The sequence below is a fragment of the Falco punctatus genome (assembly GCF_963210335.1).
Source record: "Falco punctatus genome assembly, chromosome: 1".
NCBI lineage: Eukaryota > Metazoa > Chordata > Aves > Falconiformes > Falconidae > Falco > Falco punctatus.
Window position 1 is genome coordinate 75,459,746 of NC_137580.1, and position 18,459 is coordinate 75,478,204.

The 18,459-nt window shown below is 41.1% G+C and overlaps 1 protein-coding gene across 5 annotated transcripts in view; it reads left to right on the forward strand.

Annotated features, from left to right (window-relative positions):
- The window catches only part of FAM13A (family with sequence similarity 13 member A), a 141,970-nt gene that overhangs the window by 17,081 nt on the left and 106,430 nt on the right, over nucleotides 1-18,459 (forward strand). For all 5 annotated transcript variants that reach the window (XM_080397311.1, XM_080397312.1, XM_080397313.1 and 2 more), the window contains one exon: nucleotides 7,972-8,152. In XM_080397311.1, the coding sequence (XP_080253437.1) occupies nucleotides 7,972-8,152 (181 nt within the window). The remainder of the gene's footprint in view (nucleotides 1-7,971; nucleotides 8,153-18,459) is intronic.

Consider the following 18,459-nt stretch of genomic DNA (forward strand, 5'->3'; position numbering starts at 1 on the left):
GTTCTTTCTCAGAAGTCACTGTTTAAGTGGAAATTTTATTTAAATTGCATCTTTGCTGTTCTACATCCCTGTCCTCACAAAGGTCATACTGGTGCATTGTACTGGGAGCTTCCAATGTACTTTGTGAACAGTGCTGTTTGTGGAAAGTTTAATTTGTGCCTGCTTCCCACAGGAAATGCAAAATCTCCCCAGTAATTTCTGTGGAAATGAAATAGTTATCATTACTTAGCAGGTTTACCCACCAAGCTTTCTTGTCTTAGAAAAAAAACCCTACTGGTGTAACTTATGAACCCAGTTCTGCAAAAGCCAGTCTAGCTGTGATGTGTTTTCATAGCTGTTTGCCTGTATTGCGCAATAAGCTCCAGTTATAGTCCCATTATGATTTTGATTAGGGGAAAAGAAATTCTTACTTGAAAAATGCCAGATTGGCTGTTATGGCAAGAGGAAGCTCTTGTAAAGTTTGAAGAAAACAGATATTTGTTTTCATGGCCTAGAAAATACAGCATAATTGAGTTGCTATGAAAGGCACTGGTGACTCTCATTGGGTTCAGATTAGTTTAAGGGGTAGGTGGGCCTTTGTTTACAGTTGAATGATCAACCAACTATGCAGGACTGGAGGAGTTATCTGTTCACTTACCAAAGTACGTACAAGGGTATTTGTTGCAAAATGGTACCAAGAGAGCACGTGCCTGGGTGTTCTTCTTGTAAACTATGAAGAAAGTAGGTCAAGCTGCTTCTGAGCCAACAGGTTATTAAAAAATAACTTTGAATCTGGAGCCATTTTGCTGCATGTCTACAGTGAAGACAATTACAAGCTCTGTTACAACCTCTGTATTCTCTCCTGTTGAAGCTTTCCATGAGAAATGTTTTTTTCATGATTATGTTAGGGTTCCTTTGGAATATTTTCAGGGCTTGGTATGGGCATTTTTTTAAACCAGTTGAGATCTTGGCCTGAGAATAAGCACAGTTTCTTCCTATAAAAACTGTTAGGGAGGGATTCCTCTAGTTAAGAATAGTTGGACTGAAAGTTACCGATTTTACCAGTAGCTGTAACCCTTTTTAATTCCAGGTGTAGTCTTTGTTACCAAACCAAGAAGTAAATAATCTGCCCTTTTATGAAAAAGAGAGCACCTGACCCATTGGTAGTTCAGGAAGCCCATGCAGCTGGTTTGGCATGCGCTCTGCAACCTGTGCAATGTCACATGAAACGGAGCTCTGCACTCTCCCCAAATCTTGATGCATTGCTGGTTATATAGATGTTCAGCATAATGCCAAGACTATGCAGTTCCAGAAAACATCACGTAGCATATCCTAAAGACTGTTTGGTGTGTCCTGACGTTCTCTCTCTGACCTCGGAGAAGAGCCGTGGCAGTGGGAGTTAAGAAGGGCCTCCCTCTGTAAATGATGTTGATTGGAGATGTGTGAAGCAAGTGCAGGCCAGGGACGTGCTGATAGTGATCTTTGTGTTGCTCCAGTCTCCTTGGAGCACATGACAGATATAAAGGCTGCCCATTTCAGGGAATCCTGGGGTAAAAAATGTCCATCGCAATCTCTTGTGACTGAGCCTTCACTGCAGAGCAGATCCGTGCCTGCCTGTGCAAAACGGCTGTGCTTACACAGCGGTCAAAGTTTCTTTCAGAAACCTCAGTTGGAAGAAATCAGCAGCTCCCATACAGCAATCCCTGCCTGAGCTTGTTTGTTCCTTCTGGCTTTTCATTCTTTATCTTTCATATAGTGATCACTGACTCTTAAGACATTTGTACATACTAGAAACTAGGTTGCTATTGTACTTTCCCTTTTTAGCATACAGAAAGCTTTCCCCTTAAGTGAATTTCTCTTTTGTTGTCATCGTTGCATTCCCTCCTCCAGCAGGGATACAGTGAAAAGTGGGTTCCTGTCTTCCTTTGGTACTCAGTCTAATTAAGGTGAATGCTATCTGATCACTCTGTCTTTCTGACATTGCTCCATCCTAAAGAATTTATATTTTTCAGTGGGCAGCAGCTAGATGCAGGTTCTATCTCATATACCTCCTCCTGCTCACAACCTGCCATGGCTGGCAAAGTTTTGTCTGGTACCCAGCAGCAGCCCTACTAGTTTCAGGGAGAGGGATGAGAGGTGGTGGAAGGGAAGGAGCAGCTCCCTTCTGGATCAGCAGGTCAGTTTTGGGGAACGCTTAGTGGTCAGCAGCCGTTTGAGTTACATGAACAAGCAGAACCAAAAAATACAGGTTGTGTTGGGGGATTTTAGAGGTCAAGTATCAACCTGAACAGTGACTGTGAAAATGAATAAATGAGTGCGAAAATCAATAGGTGAGAGCTGACCCTTTAACCATGGTATCTGCAGCAGTGCAGCAAATCAGTTTCACTAGGTGTCTGTGGTTCTCCAGGCTCCTGTGGCATAATTTTAGCCTTTTTCTTTGGCTTTTATTGTCATTTTGGTGTTATTAGGGCTAGTTCCAAACTAGAGAAGTAACTGCTGGTTTCCACATGCAGATGATGTTTGTTACACAGTAAAAACTCTTGGAACTGTATTTCTTATGCAGATGATGACGCTTGGCAGAGCTGCAAAAGAAAGGGAGAGTGCTCTGCTCCCAATATGTTGGCATGAAGTATAAATACAGTGCTGCAAAGCGATGGGTCTCAAGTTGGGTTGTAATGACAGCCTTCTTATGATGAGGACTTCCAGCACTTCTGCTACTGACGGCAACATGGCATGATTTTCTTCTTTTGTTTTGTTTTTTCTCCTCTGTGGCAGGATAGTGTCTGAAGCAATTGCTTCTTGGCAGAAAGAGACTGGAGTCCCACTGCCTGTAGATTGTGGAGGTGGAAAGAAATGCTTTGATTCCTCCAACAGCCCGGTGGGTGCAGCAGTAGTGCAATGTACAACCTGCTGCCTGTGTGCCAAAGATGAACTTCCTAGAGCATGTTGATAGCTACAGACAGATGCAAGCTTTTCTGTCTGCCCTCCAAGCTGGCAGTACGCAAGGCATTTGAAAGCTATGCAGACGTGGTAGCATGACACTGAGCCCTAGGCTCTCCTCCTCATCTCAAAGCAAAGATAATTAGCTAGGGCACAGCACCATGCTGATAGAGTTTCAGTGCTTCCAGGCTGGAGTTGTTTGGGGTCAGACCATCTGAGATACAAGCAAAGTAATTGCACACACACCTGTCTACAGGCATCCATACCTTCAGTGATGTTCAGGCAGCATGCTCTGCAGGGGAAAGGGGTAGCATGAGGGATGAATTGGGCAATTAAATCATGTCAGTAGCATGTCAAAGAAATTCAATATGTTCAGAAATAGGATGAACCGCTGGAAAATATGTCCCCCTTGTTGTGATCTGTGGGTGTATACTGAAATTAAATGAGACTGAAAACACCCTTGCAAATGTGTCTGTGCCTCCTACACTGTTGAGGCTTCTGTTGCTAGTTAATTAACATTTTTAGAGAGACTGCCTGTTGTTTTCAGTTGTCTCCTTGACTTGTCCCTCACTAGTGAGTCCCTTGCTCAGGTTTGAGGTGCCACACTGCCCTTGCTGGCTTCCTTGGCCCTCTACCTGCGTCATACTGTGTTCTGTGTCCTCCAGCTGCTGAACCTGTATGTGGCCTGAGGCTGCTGGTTTTGTTCCCTTCCTCAGCCCAGAAACCACCATCTCACCCCTGGTTTCAAGCTCTTCCTGGCTGCTCATCTAGCTAGACTTCTCTTGCAGACCTCTTCTGGGGTGCCATCTGTTTCACGTGGCTTCTGGTAGGCTCCCAAAATAAAAAAGTGAATGCCTTTGACTGCTTTGAGACCACCTTCCCCTTAGCCTTCATTCTTCTTTTACTCCTTGCTCCTTCGCTTTGCTGTATTGGGCAAAATTGTCAAAAGAGCTTCATGTGCTGTGCTTGAAAATCCCGAGTGTGTTTGTAGCTGAGCATATGTGGAAATAAGGCTTGAATATAGGTTCTTGAATTGCCTTTGAAAATCTGGCACTCTGCTGTTTCCATTATTGACAAGCTTGTTTCTCTCATCTTAGGATGCTGCAGAGACTGAAGCATATGTTTAGCTTCATGCCACCCTCTTTAATCAACTAAGAAAGACTGCATTTGGTAGCCTTGACTTCCATGGGACAGCTTGTACTTCACAGAATTAGGCAGGTACACCAGCTTAGGGCTTTGGTACGCTTGATGCTTGTCTGCATGGTGGCATAAACAGCTCTGGTGCTCTAATGTTTCTGTGATGGTCAGTACCAGCTGAGTAAACCCCAGTGATTGATTTTGAAGCAAATTGAAAAATTGTCTAGCAGGTGAACCAAAGGAGGAGGAATGCTCCGAGCAATTGGTTGTCATGATTCAAGGCTATTTTTTGCTCTCATGTAAGTTGAAAAGCTGTTTTATTTGAAGTAATTTGGTCAGGGATAGCAGATCACCACAAATCTTAATCGTGATTTTAAAAAATTAAGCTGAAATCCATGAAAAATATGTCAGCAGCAGGAGAATTAGCAAGTTAGTTTTGTGTTTTGGATTGTATTGGGAGAAAAGCTTGAGTTCCTTCCCTTGGTTTTTCACTGGAAAAGGAGAGACAAAAGCCATATTTTCTTTCTTCCATTTCACAAGGACAAGGAATTTCATGACTCAGTAAGTGGGGTTTGCTGCTGCATGTTGTTCAGTGTCTCTGTGTCCTTCAATTAGGGTAATTTCTCAAGATTTTATGATCTGATACCTGTCTCAGTTCTTGAAAGTACAGAAATGAACAAAGGTTTGGCTGTGCCCAGTGATAAGCATCTCTGATGTTGATCTGCACCACGTAATGTATCATGGTTAATGAACAGGGACATCCTACCCACCAAACGCAACTGCTGCCACGAGGCCAGTAGCTTTGTTTGTTGTCGGAGTGCAAACCTGTGTTCAGAATGTTTTGTGGCGGTTATCATCTTTCTAATTTGGAAGGGATGAAAAAGCCTTGAATTCACTGAAAAAAAGTGAATGGAAAGGTACCTGTCAGTCTAAAGCCCCAGTGGGAGTCTCAGAGACGCAATTAGTTCTCAAGGGCATTCCCTAATTAGGTGGTGGGGTGATGGTGGTGGAAGAGGTGCATTTTTTCTAGGAGATGGCTTTGGCTTTCCTTATCATAACTGCAAGCAATTTATAGTAGAAAACACTATGTGCTAGTTGTTTTCTTATCTAAATGAAGGTGTGTTAGGTGAATTTTGATGTTCTGGCAATGTGGAAATTAGTTGTGTGTTATTTTCTTTAAGCTTCCTGAAAAGGCAATTAGTAATCAAGTCAGAGACTGTCCAGTCCACTTTGATCAGTGCAAATACAATTAAATTCTTTATCGTTATGCCATTTAACACAGCCTTCAGAAGCATCCTGAAATTTTGCTGCAGAAATAAAAATAATAAATTTAATCGCTTACTGTTACCAAGCTGATTCATATTAGCAAAGTCAGATTGTTTTTATTCTGTATAACTCTAAACAAATTCTGAAAGAAATACTTGTAATAAATAAGCAAATAAGATTTTTGGTTATCTGCTCCATGCATATTTGATATTCGGCTTTTCTGAAGGAGCTAATTTATTAGCTGTAGAAGAAAAGGATATAATTGATCAGTTGGCTGAAACATTTGGTCTTTTAATGTGACTGGCATTTTAAACTTTGGCCTGCTGTCATGAAAGAATTCATCTTAAGTCTGTTGTACCAAAACAGATACATAAAAATGAATTCTCCATGCACATAAAACCCAAAAAGGCTTCTTTCACTATATACTGTATTATGCATGGCGTGTAAGGCAGGAAACCTGAGCCTGGAAGTAGATAAAAACCCACAGGTTCAACTGTACGAAGTAGCAAGTATGTACATACAGAACTCATAAGTTTCCCAAAACAAACAAACTCATAAATCCTGTTTATTAGCCACAAAAATGGCTGATTGTAAAGCAGAATTCATATTGCAACTTAATGGTTGAGTTTTCAGGAGTCAGTTTCAAATATTTTATACAGACTGCTAATTTACACAGCTAAACTACTTTTCGAAGCACTCTACCCTGGAATACTGTGCAGTCTGGCCCTGGAATATTTCTGGGAAATGAAAAGTAAAAATGAAGATGAAACTTCTGTGTTCAAAGGTTTTCAGTTTTTCTTCCTTATTTATCCTCCTTCTCACCCTCTCCTTTTTTTCCCCTCCTATTTATTTGTTTGTTTATTTTTACCCTCACAAAAATGTTGGGGAAATATAAAATGTTCTTTGTTCCTGCAACACAAGGCATGGAATGTTTTCCTACCACTTCTCCTTTGCATGCTGGTAGCAGGGCATACAGCAGAGGCAGCAGCTACTTCCTGAACTGTTTCAGAATCAGCTGGCTTCATCTTCTTGACTGAAATTGAGTCTTGAAGACTGAGCGAGGTTTGGGTTTGATTGTATGCTGGGTGAATCTCCTTGCTAAGGATCATTACATGCTCTGAATGAAAAAATACCTTGTTACCCTAAGCATGAAGAGGATGTCTGTATTCCCATGGTAAGCAGGCAGCTGCTTTGGGACAAGGCAATCTGTTACAGAGAACACAGAAGGTTTGCATTTAGCGTGAGCTCACTTTTTCTTTCTGGCGTAAAGATATTCTTCCAACCACTAGAACGGTTTTTAAACCTTACAGTACATCTCTAAGAAAAAAGCAGTTACCCATCAACAGTATTACATCATTAACACTGTCAACCTATAAGGCTGATAAATAATAATAAAAAAAAAAAAGCACTGGAAATGCACAGCTGCCCTCAGTTGGGTATTAACAGTTAATGGATCCTGCTTATAATTAGATTGGTCAGGAAAAGCTTTAGGGCTTGAGGTCTTCTGTCTGAAAATGCTGTTGCACAAAAACCCAAGAACTCTGCATATGTGAGAATTTCAGAGAAATTCCATTTTGGTGGAGAGTAGAAATTAGTATTTCCAAGCATTAAGGCATCCTGTTTTGGCATAAAGGGAAGGAAATACTGAATTATTTTCAAAACTTTGCTTTTGTTAACATGCAAACCCAAGATTTTGGTGGGTACCATTTACTTTTTAGAAAGTATTTTTGGGCTGCAGGAGGGAAGCAAAGAATTTTGCAGGTTTTTAGTTCAATTTCAGAAGCAGAATGCCATTAACTAGAAGCTGTGTGTGACACCAGGCTTGTGTTCTCTGCCTGGGTCTGTGTAAGCACAGCATCTGTGAAGTTCATGCAATTTTTGCTTTAAAAAAAGCAGCAAAATCCTGCATGAAAGAAGACTGACTTTAGTCAGGCTTTGACTTTGCTCAGTTCAGTATGGGAAACCTGTATCCATACTTGCATTCCAGAAGATTGTACAGTGTAACAAGCTTGCTCTCTAACACCAGACCAGTTGTTACAGAGTATGATGCTGCCCTGCACAGCCTTTTTTCCATAGGCAAGACTCCTCACCTAAAAGGAGTTGTCACTCTGACAAAAGATACAAAGCTGAGCATTTCATAAAATGTACCCACAGAAGGTACTGGAGTACTGTTATTCTGAGGACACCTGCATTTTAGGACACTCTTTGTTCTACTGTTCTTGCTTTCCTATTTTTGAAGACTTTCATGGGAGGGGAAACTAAAACTGTGAGAGAGGGCTGGGGAAGTAGCGTTAACATCCGGAAGAAGCACGGAAGCAGGAGACCTGATAGAGCTGGAGTTAAATCTGTAGCTGTGTACAGAGTGGGAATAAACATGCTCTAATGCTGTTACCTATAACCTCTGCTGATTCTGCTCAGGAAAAGTTAAGCACTTAAAGGTGAGCATAAAGCAGTGCCAGTGGTGGCCAAGATGAGCTTCAGGAGAAAGGTGCAGATTTCCTGAGGAAAACCGAGTGGGTTGAGGGATTCTGTCTCTGTACAGAAATTATATTAAATTTTAGATCCCACTGCTTGCTCACCCATGTAAGTAGATTGGCAGCAATGTAGAAAACCATATACATATGTTTTTTCTTCTCTTGTTTTTCCTAGATCCTAGAAACGACAAGCAGAAGGAAAGTAACTTGAAAGAACTCCTTAAAGAACTGCCTGATGCTCATTACTGCCTGCTGAAGTATCTGTGCCAGTTCCTGGTAAAGGTTGCTGAACATCATGTAGAGAACAGGATGAACCTTTGCAATCTTGCCACTGTATTTGGACCAAACTGCTTTCAGTAAGTTGGGGTTTTCACTTTTCTCCATATGTTGACGGAGAGTGTAACGGAGCAGATGGCCAGAAATGTAACTCAGAACCCTAATTTGTCAGGGTGATCAAACAGAGGCAACGACTGGGGCTTTGTGATAAATTTTAGTGCTAAAGCTTTTGTTTGAGCTGAATGGGAGTTGAGTTGCTCTCCCATCTCCTCTTGCTATTTTGCTCAACAGTTGGTCAGTTTCCTGTTGCTGCATTGACAGCAAAGCAGGAGTGTAACAATGAAAGGCTTTCAGACTGTGTAAGTGCAAGGAGATGTGCGCTCATACACCTTTCTTCCTTTGCTGTCAGATAATATGGATGCTTCTCTGTAGAAGGCTTTGAGAAAGGATATCTGGGGGAGGACTCCTGTGCAGCACCCAGGTGCTGTGTAATTTCTAGAGGTGGATACTGCACACTCTCTGTAGATTTGGCCTTCTGATCTGGTGTCTGTCCTCAAGATACTAACAATTCTGGGCTCTTTATCCTTCTAGTACATTCAGGAACTGCTCTGGAGGTTATGGAGTTCCACCAGTCTCTTGAGACTTCTTACTGGACTCACTAGTTTTACTAGTTTCTTTCATTGGGCCCAGTTCTTTGGTGCTTGTGGTGAAGACATGTACATGCTTGTGGAGCTTGCAGCAGTACCGTGAACAGTTATTTCCAGGTGTGAGAACGCATCCCGAGTGAGAATGTTTCTGTTGAGTCACTGCTGTGATGCAGTGCATGGTTAGCACCTTCACCCTGCTCTTGTCTGTGGTACTCCCACTGGCTGGCATCCAAGATCTAAGGCACAGGAGACATGCAGGGAATTTAGTTCAGTCATCAGTCTTGAAAGGTGTGTGGTATCAGCGAAAAGAGACAAGTGAATTCCTTGAAACAAATGTCAGATTTATATTGATCTATGTAAAATTTTACTCTGGAGTAATACTGAATCGCCTAATGAGACTTACTAGATTAATTGCCTAATGAGACTATCTCCCTACTCTGTAGGCAGTGGAAAGTAGACATCTTTAAACAGAGAAAACAGAAATTAGGCTCCTTGTAATGTATTGAGCCAGTTCCACATACCTAGGCTAGATGCCACCTGCTCTCTTTTTAAAGTGTATTTTTTTCCATTGATTAGGGAGAGAAAACACAAGATGAGACATTTAAACCAAAGCTTGTCCTTCTGACTACATTGCTGCCTCATCTTAAGATGTTGCTCATGGATAATAATGGTGAATATGTCAGAATTAAAGCATTTGTTGTGTTAGTACAAAAAAATAACGCCGCTTTGGAAAAAAAAATGTGTTCCTCTCAAAAAGAAAGAAACTCAAAAGACAGTAGTACGTGCAGAAATGCCTGAATGTGAGAGTTAGTGGAAGCACAATACTGCAAATTTCTGACGAGGAAAAGCAAAACAATTTTTAAAGATTACATTTGTATGAGTGGTTTGGGAATTTCTGTCTAAATGTATTAGTAGAGTTAAGAGCAAACAAAATAAATTAGAAGAATCTGAGTCCAATGGCTGAATCTCTATATAAATCAAACTCCCAAGTGGCTATTAGAATAATTTTTAGTTTACTCATCTCTTTGTTCAGGAAAGTTTAAAAATTAGCTCTGCATACTTTTTGGCATAGAATGCAGAGTGTTGCAGATTGGAATTGCAATTGGCGTTCCTAAGATTAAGCCAAAACATACTTCTTAAAAGCTGCATAGTTGTTGCCTCAGCTGATCTCTGCTCCAAACATGGCATAGAAAAGATGTAGTAATTTTTGTAAGGTACAGGGTTTGTGTGCAAGAGGGACGGAATCACGTTATTCCACTGCAGAAGACTGAGAAAGGCAGAGTTCACTGGAGGTGAAAACACAAGGGCTCTTGTGGCTGTATGTGAATGCAGCCAGCCCTGCAGTTGTGACACATGTTGAAATAAGTGCTCACGTAGCAAAAGAGGCAGTGAAAGCAAGGCTTGACGCTTAACAAATGGCTAATGCATTTTTTAGAAGAGCCTAATATGCAGAATTATGGATGTAGATTTTTGTTTAAGTTTCACCATCTGGTAATTCAGCTATGTGTTTCATCAAATCTTGATCTTTTCAAGGTAGTTCAGGATTGTGGTCCAAACACAAAGATTGTGAGCAACAGTTCAAATACCCTTTTCTGCTGTGTTAACGGATGCAGTCTTAAATTGCTGGAACCGTGACCATCTCTATCAACAAAGACTTGATAGGAGGAGGAAGGAACTTAACAGCAGTGAACTTTAAGCATTGGGCTTAGCCAGATGATTGGCTAAGCAGTCAGAGATCCTCAGAACACAATTCAGAGCTCTGGAGTAAGGCTGTCTGAAGCCTGCCTGGCCAGGGCTGTCTTGCTGCTGGCTACAGGCAGCCCCTGGGGAGACTAGCTGTAGAAATTAATATCAGCACGTAGTTGAAGCAAACACTCCTCTCACTTTACATTGTTCAGAGCAGTGTATGCGATGTTTCTCTGGGACAAGGAAAGAAGGCTTAGCATCCGGCTTGTCAGCAATTACACTGCTGAAGCAGGAAGATCAGAGATTTATTTTTTTTTTGTCAGAAGTTCATACTCATGTCTAAAATCAATGTTAGAGTCCGTGTAGTTAATGCACAGTGTCAGAGAAGATAAAGCCCATCTGCTGATAGCAAAGGATTACTTTCTACAAGATACTTTTAGTGACATTTTAGCTATTTAAACATATTATCTCCTACATCATAACTGAAGCTGTTTAATAATTGAATAAATCTCACTGTTGGACCACTCTCCAGACATTTAGATTTAATTTTGATTGTGTTCATCTCATTCTATTTTTCTATGTCGTGTTCTCTGTAATTTATCTCATCTCCTAAACGTTCAACCCTTATTACTTTTATCTTATCCACTATGTCTGCTGTTTCTTTTCTTGCTGTTTGATAAACTGCACTGGTGCTTTTCTAATGAAAGATTATCTTGTGCTTTCTGTATTTCTAATGAATGGAAGAAGGGAGAAAATGGCTATTTCCAGTCCTTGTAATGAAGTGTGATGTAGGGTACAGGAAAATGTAAAGGGCAAGGTCAAACAGCTCAAGAAAGGAAAGTTTGATGGTTTGAGATTTAGTGCACTGTTGTCTTCCAACTTGGAACGTTCAGATTTATTGTGATGGAAACCAAAGGTCAAGTACACAGAGAAATACAGCCCTTGAGGAACAGTGAGCATGAAGGAACATAAATAGTTGTCTTTTCTGTCGCTGAGCTAATCTGTGTAGAGTATTAACACTTGCAGTGTGGTTACTCTTGGAGGAAGCTATTGGCCATTGACCTGAATTTCAGCGCCTTTGGAGCTGCAGCCTTAGCTGTGGCCTGCTGTGTGCCTCTGCTCAGCTCTCACAGCTTGTGCTGAAGAGGAAGGAGAGGACCAGCTGGGTTTGCTCTCCTCCTCTCTGCTCTCTTGGAGCTGGGTATCAGAGGGGCTGCAGCACTCATCCTGTCCTTCCGTTGGGGTGGTAGGAGACATGAGGTCTACCAGTTGCAGAGTAAGCAGGGGATCCATTTGCACCCTTTTTTGCCCCTCTCTCTGAGAATGATCTGTGTGTACGGCCTGCATAATTCAAGCCTTTGCTACCCTGACCGTTTCATTCCAATGGAGATTAAGCATGTTGTGAGGGTTTGCTCCATCCCTCCAAAAGTGGCTGGCAAATGCAGGCATCCAGTTAAAATGCTAGAGTTAGAGGCAGTTATTTCTGTATGATGACTACGTAACTTCTGTTCTGAAGGGTTCTACAAGAAAGCATTTGTTATGGAGGAAAGATAGATCATCTTTCGGTATGGAGCAAATGTAGATCTTCTGTAGGGTAGCTGTAGGTATTTCAGAGATGCAAAAAAATTTTCAGTGTTGCTGAATTTGTAAGAAGTAAAATCTGATCTGAAGTTCTGCATGAATGGCTTAGCTTGGTTTGTAGCAGCCTTGGAGCCTACACAGATTGGGTGTATGAAGCTGAGGTGAAAGCGTAAGGGCTGAACTAGAACTCCTCAGTGAGAAATACTGGCTTTTGAAACTTTATGTAATTAAAGTTTGTATTCAGGCAGTGCAGTCCCAGTCCTGCACCAGTCTTAAAAAAAAATATACATCCAGGATCAGGGTCAAAGTGAATACTGAAAATTGTTTTTCTAACAATCATTATTGCAAATTGGAGCATGCAACATAACCTTTCTTACAGGGTCTGTATAGATTTTACGTCCTGTTTGCCAGCAGATTAAAGGAGTTGTTTTTCATAAGAATCCAGTATGCTACACCCTATGATGCAAGTTTAAAGCATCAAGCATAATATAGGAAGGCCATAAATACTCTCATCCATAATCATATTAAATACTCACGGGTGCTTGCCTCCTGTTTGGGAAGCGCATAAGGGACTATATTGCCGAGCCTTTCTGTGATATATTTTATGTTTTCTTCTCCTGTTTCTTTTCTGTTGTGTACTCAGCTTTGTCTGTCATCTGGAGTCAACTGAATGGCATATGTATAAAATAAACTGAAGATTACTAAAGATGCATTGGCGTCTTCATAAGTGGAGGGGTGTCCTGGCCAAATTCCATCTCAAGTCATCAGTTCTACTAGTGAACACCCACCCCTTAAAATTTTAGTCGAGATAGTTTCTGTTTTATGATCTGTCAGGTATTTCCTATTTCATCTCTTCAATGAAGTAGTGATTATTTCAATAGGAAATGCTCTGTTTTGTTTTGGGGTGGGTTTTTTTGTTTGTTTGTGTTTCAGTTTGTTTTTTGGTTGAATAACTCCATGAAAGTAAGTTACTGCTCTTGGTTGACCATGTTCTTTCTTCTGATCTTGATTGAGGATTGGCAATAAAGCATACACCCAGAATTAAAGTGGAGGAGCAGTTTCACAGGAAAACCTATGATAGAATCATTGAATATTCTGAGTTGGAGGGCACCCATGAGGATCATAAAGTCCAACTCCTGTCTCCACACATCTAAGAATGTTGTCAAAACGCTTCTTGAAAACTGACAGCCTTGGGGCCACAGCCACTTCCCCAGGGACCTTGTACCAGTGTTTGGCCACCCTCTTAGTGAAGAACTTTTTCCTAATATGTGCAAAACAAAATTGTGTTTTCGATCAACAATACAGCTCAAATACAATACAAAGCATTTTTGAAGAGCCTCTGTTTAGAAATGTTTTGGAGATGAGATTGATGTACTTTGTGAGTGGGTGTTAGGCTATGGATTGCCCTTTGTCCCTCTTCGCATAGGTCATGCTGTCAAAGATGCCTACTATCACTGCAATTTCCTGATGAAAAATTGAGCTTTTGCTGGAGCAAAAGATTTTGCATGCAAGTGAAGCCAGTCAGTAAAGTCTTTGTGGCAGCATCAGTCTTAACTGCTTTGTGTTACCTGAATTACCTCCATTTTGCATCTACTGCAAGTAATGTAGGCAGAGATAAATTACCAAGTTAATTTAGGCTCTTAAATCTGATGTTACAGAAGATAACCTGGAACAGATTTTAAAAGGCAGGCAGTTAGATGGTAATGGGATTCTCCAGTGCCTCAGAAGCTAAGACACTTCTGTAAAATCTCAGTAGTGATATATGGCCTTACATTTGGTCCAAACTGTTGAGGCATAAATCTGTAAATGATGCAGAGCATGTAAATGAGTCACACACACTGAGATGGACACCTGCCTCAAGTTAGTGTTGCTGTATCTTTAGCTACCTAAGCTTCTATCTTGCAGCAGAGTCTGCAGACTTGGATATATGCCTGGTTTCAGCTGCGCTAATTTGTGATCCAGTGTGTTAAGACAAATCACTTTCATCAGCTGAAGTAAAGGGCCAAGTTGTGGCCATAGGGCCACATCTGTTATGGATACAGTAACATCTGTCTAGAGAGACAGAGTGGATCATCTGAAGTTGTAACCTTTTCAGATTACTGCAGCTCTGCTCTCAAAGTCTTCAGTCATGCTTGTTGAGGAGCTCATGGGCATTTGAGGTACTAGTGAAAATGTTTTGCAAGGCCTGGAGAAACAAAATACCCAAACCCCGGTGTTACTTGTCCCCCAAGTCCCTTAATTTTTTGCAGGATCCCTTAGGAGAACGGTAAAGTCACTTTGTGGTGCTGCTTTACAAAGGGTGCTGTACAAATGGCAAAAGCAGCAATCAGAGAATACAGAGCATATAGCCCTCAGTGATTTGTAAATTAGGATTACAGTGCTGTCGTTCCATGCAAACTGCTTCTGCAAAGCTACTTAAGGAAATGATAATGTGCATTCTTCATCTTGGGCAGGGTGGGGTCAAACACCGTGGGGAATTTATAATGAGACACACAGTTTCACATGAGAAATCGCTGGTTTGGTGCTAACAGGGAGCTGTCAGCAGTTGTTGCCTGGGGAAATCAGCTCAGTGATCTCAGTCCAACTCATTACAGGCAGATGACTACATCCCAAGTCCTCCCAGTCCTCGTTTCCTCTTGAAGCCGGTTTCTCAGGTGTGGTGCATGGGTGACAGAGCCTTGTGGTGATGCCTGTCTCGTGCTGGATGCAGTCGTGTTTGGATGTGTTACTGCACCACTCTCAGCAGAGTCTGGAGATTCACTGTCTCATAAGCCCACTCAGCATTTAGCCTGTTACAGCTTGTTCACAGGGACCCTGGAGTAAATTCATTTAAAACATTAAATGCAAGTAATTTTTTCACAGTGAGTTAAATTGACCTCAGGTCACTTTAGTTCTGAGTAATAGTTGTGACACAGGGCTTTGATGTGGTTTAACCTGTTTGAGACTAGCTTTCTGGAGCATTGCCATGGAAGGAGACATTCTTGGCTTAAAGTGGTCTGCAAGAACCTAAAGAAAAGTGAGCATGGGACTGCGTGGAAATGAGTGGCGTGGAGCTGTGGTGGGTGAGCCAGGGGCCAGGCATGCTGGTAGGACATTGCGCAGAAGCGTGAAATACTGCCGGGTGTCCTATTTTGAAGTGAAGGGCTAACAACTTGATCCTGTTCCCAAGTCATGTTTTAACTTTGAGAACTACTGGTTTTCCTTCTTTAAATTGGCTTCATCAATATTTTCAAACTTAATACCCTGTAAAACTTGTGGTACTAATGCACCTTTGCCCTCAGCACTGCTGGGCTGAGTCAGATACTGTTATGCTGGTGCCTTGTTTAGACAAAAGCACATTTTTTTCCAAATACTTAATGTGGAGCTGCTGTGCTTTGCACCCAGAGCACTTTGATCTCTCTCTAGGAGGGGCAGGGTGTCTGAGGAATCTCAGAGGGGAACATCAGAGAATTTGTTTCTGTCACTGCCTATGCTATGTATCTGTTCATAACTTGGAAAGCTGCTGCAAGAACTCAGTGGGAGTTTTCCAGCTGAAATCTCTGAGATAGACCTGAACCCATCAACAGTTTTTCTTTTAGAAATGACCACAGAAATTACAAGTTTATTCCTCCCTTCTAGAAAATGTATTTCTGGTAGCAAAGCTGATGTTCTGCTGCTGCTACTGAAGTGGTTTGTACATAGGTGGCTGTAAGGGGGTCAAGTCCTGCCTTCAGGGATTTTGTAACTGGAGTAAGATGTATGTCTAACTCTAAAAGCAACACAGTTATAATGCCTAATTAACATGCAAGTTAGACATAAAGGAACCATGACTATGAACATCGTCTTACTGTAATATTTTAACAAGGTCTTTACAAAAGAACGTGAAAAATTTCCAAGGAGTAGGGTGTCGATAATGAAAGTGGTAGGGTGAGAGAATAGTTTCTCATAGGACTGAGTTTTTCTAGTGAGTGGCAGTGAAATTTGTCAATATCACGACTTTTCAGAGTAAGAAAAGCTAAAGCAAGATACTCTTTTTTTTTTACACACATTTTCAGAAAAGTCTGATCAGACTGGTGAATCACACAGTGTGGCAACAGATGGATTGTAACTTGTATAAATATGCGGGGTGGTGCGTGCTTATAATCTAAATTTCTTGTATATGCTGAGCTGAAGATTTATTGCAAGGAAAAGGTCACCATCAATAGCTCAAAGAGTGTAATAGTCCTTGTAATGATGGAGGTCTAATAGCAGCAATTAAAGGAGAAAATAAATGAGAAACTGTAAAATATGCTTGTTCAAGTGGCAGAGAGATGGCAATAGCTAAAGTTCGTTACACTGCCGTTAAAATAAAACAATTCATGCTGCTCTGCTTGGTTACATTTAGAGAGGGGTAATAAAAAATAAGAGGTTGGACTTATCACAAATTTGATTTAATAAAGTTTAATAACTGACAAAGTAATGTGGGGAAGGGAGGGCAAGAAAGCCATAGAATTGTGCAGAAATTAAATACTGTTTGTGTGGGAACTTTAAAGCCTGGATGGTTTTTCAACCACAAAGAGGTTTTTGGTGTTAGCTGTTGCCAGTAGGGAGGTGCTGGCTGTAGTTCCCAGCAAATGTGATTTAGGTGAAGGTTCTGCTCTAAAATTCATTGAAGCTATTTGGAGTCTTTACTTTGACTTGAACTCGCTCTAGTACATGTTCAGTCTGTTTCCTAGGAATGAGGTTCATAGGTGTGCCAGGCTTATGTAAGTGAGACCCTGCTTTGAAGAAATACATCAGGAAGGTAACAGGATTTGCTTGAATTATCAAGCAAGGTCTGTGCCGTGCCAGCTCCGGAGCACATCATTTAGCATGGGAAGAGGGGTTCCTTAAATCAGGGTGGTTGCACGGGCCTATTGCATACATACACTTCTAGCCAGGCCAGTTACTATCTTGTAGTGAATGTGACATTCTTTATAGTGAATTGGCCCAAGTGTACATGTGCATCCATCGATAGAAGTTGTCTGATTTTTTTATTTAATTTGAGGCCAGGTTCCACACTGATGACATCAGTCAGCTGAGACTGACCCATTTTATAGTTGGCAATGTTCTGCCGTGTAATATAATACAATTCCTTTAAACTTAGGAATTTTAAGGATTCTAAAGTTCAGGTCCTGCGACTCTTAATGTGTACTGAATGTTGAAATGAGAGCTGTAAAGATTCTCGTCTGGAGTTTACAAAGATGCATTCTGCTGCAGCGGAATCCTCTCCCTGTTGATATGTAGAAAGTAAAATATTGAGAAGGATCAGTAGCATGAACCCCTGCAAGAAGGCACTTTTTGATGGCAAATTTCTGGGAGCGTCTGCTTTCAGAGCCTTCTTGTTGAAATGCACATCTGGCCCCAATAAATTACAGTTACAATTTTACAGTAGGTAATTGTTTGTAAAATTTTATTTGCTGGTTATAGTAAACAATGGTTTACTTTCAAGTTACATCCCTGCAAAATAACTTAGATGGCATTTATTTAAGTTTTGGGGATTTGGGTTGGTTTTGCCTCTTGTGCAACCACTAGTTGTCTTCAGGCAAAAAATACTTGAAACTTTTTTTGTTTCTGGTTTTTGCTTCCCTGCTTCTTCCCTTTAAATCTTTCTTGTGTTTTCTGTACCTCCTGATCTACAGTCCCTGCCACTTTATAAGGTCCTTTTAAAATCCATGCAGCCGCTTTGTGGATTATTGAGAGCAAAGTGCATCTGCTGGAAGTCCTGTACAATGGGAAACACCGGATGGTTGCAGAAATATTTTAAATGCTGAAAAAGATTCTTCAGAGGTCTTTCTTTTGTATTAAAACAGAAGTTAAGTAAATTTGGGGCACTGAAGTCCAATAAGATGTGTAGAAAGCCTACATTTCAACAGATGATCATTCAATGCGTCAGTGAATTGTGTGCTCTGTTGTGAGTAATATGCATTTTTACAACATGACAGAGTTGTGGAAAATGCATAAGGAAGGCAAAGGAGCATAGACTGGACCAAGACACTCCTTCCAAGTCAGTATCTTGCCTTTTCATTTGTGTGTGCCTTTAAGGGGCTCGTTTCAAGGAAGCAAGAAGTTGCTGCTTCTGCAGCCCAGTAGTTGATTATTCTCCCAGGAACTGGAGGTTAGGAACCTCTTTTTATATGAATCTTTTAGGCTGTTCTGCAGAAGGCAGCCTCCATTTTCATGTTTTGAAAAGCCCTGTGAGTTATGCGCCTACTTTCAGAAGAAGTGGCGACTGATAAATCAGATAATGAAATCTGGTGTACAGCATGGGACCACCTGAAGCTGTGAAGATCTTGCTTAACTTTTAGTGTTCTGCTCAGCATGTGGGTTTTCTTAAGTTTTTTACTCATCCTTCCTGTATACCTTTGAGGTTATCACAGACCACTTTTTGGAGGAATCTGACTCTTCCCATTAACAGTTCAGAGCATTTAAATGTTTTGTGCTGTGTTGCAGTGATGAGCCCAGCTTCTAGCAAA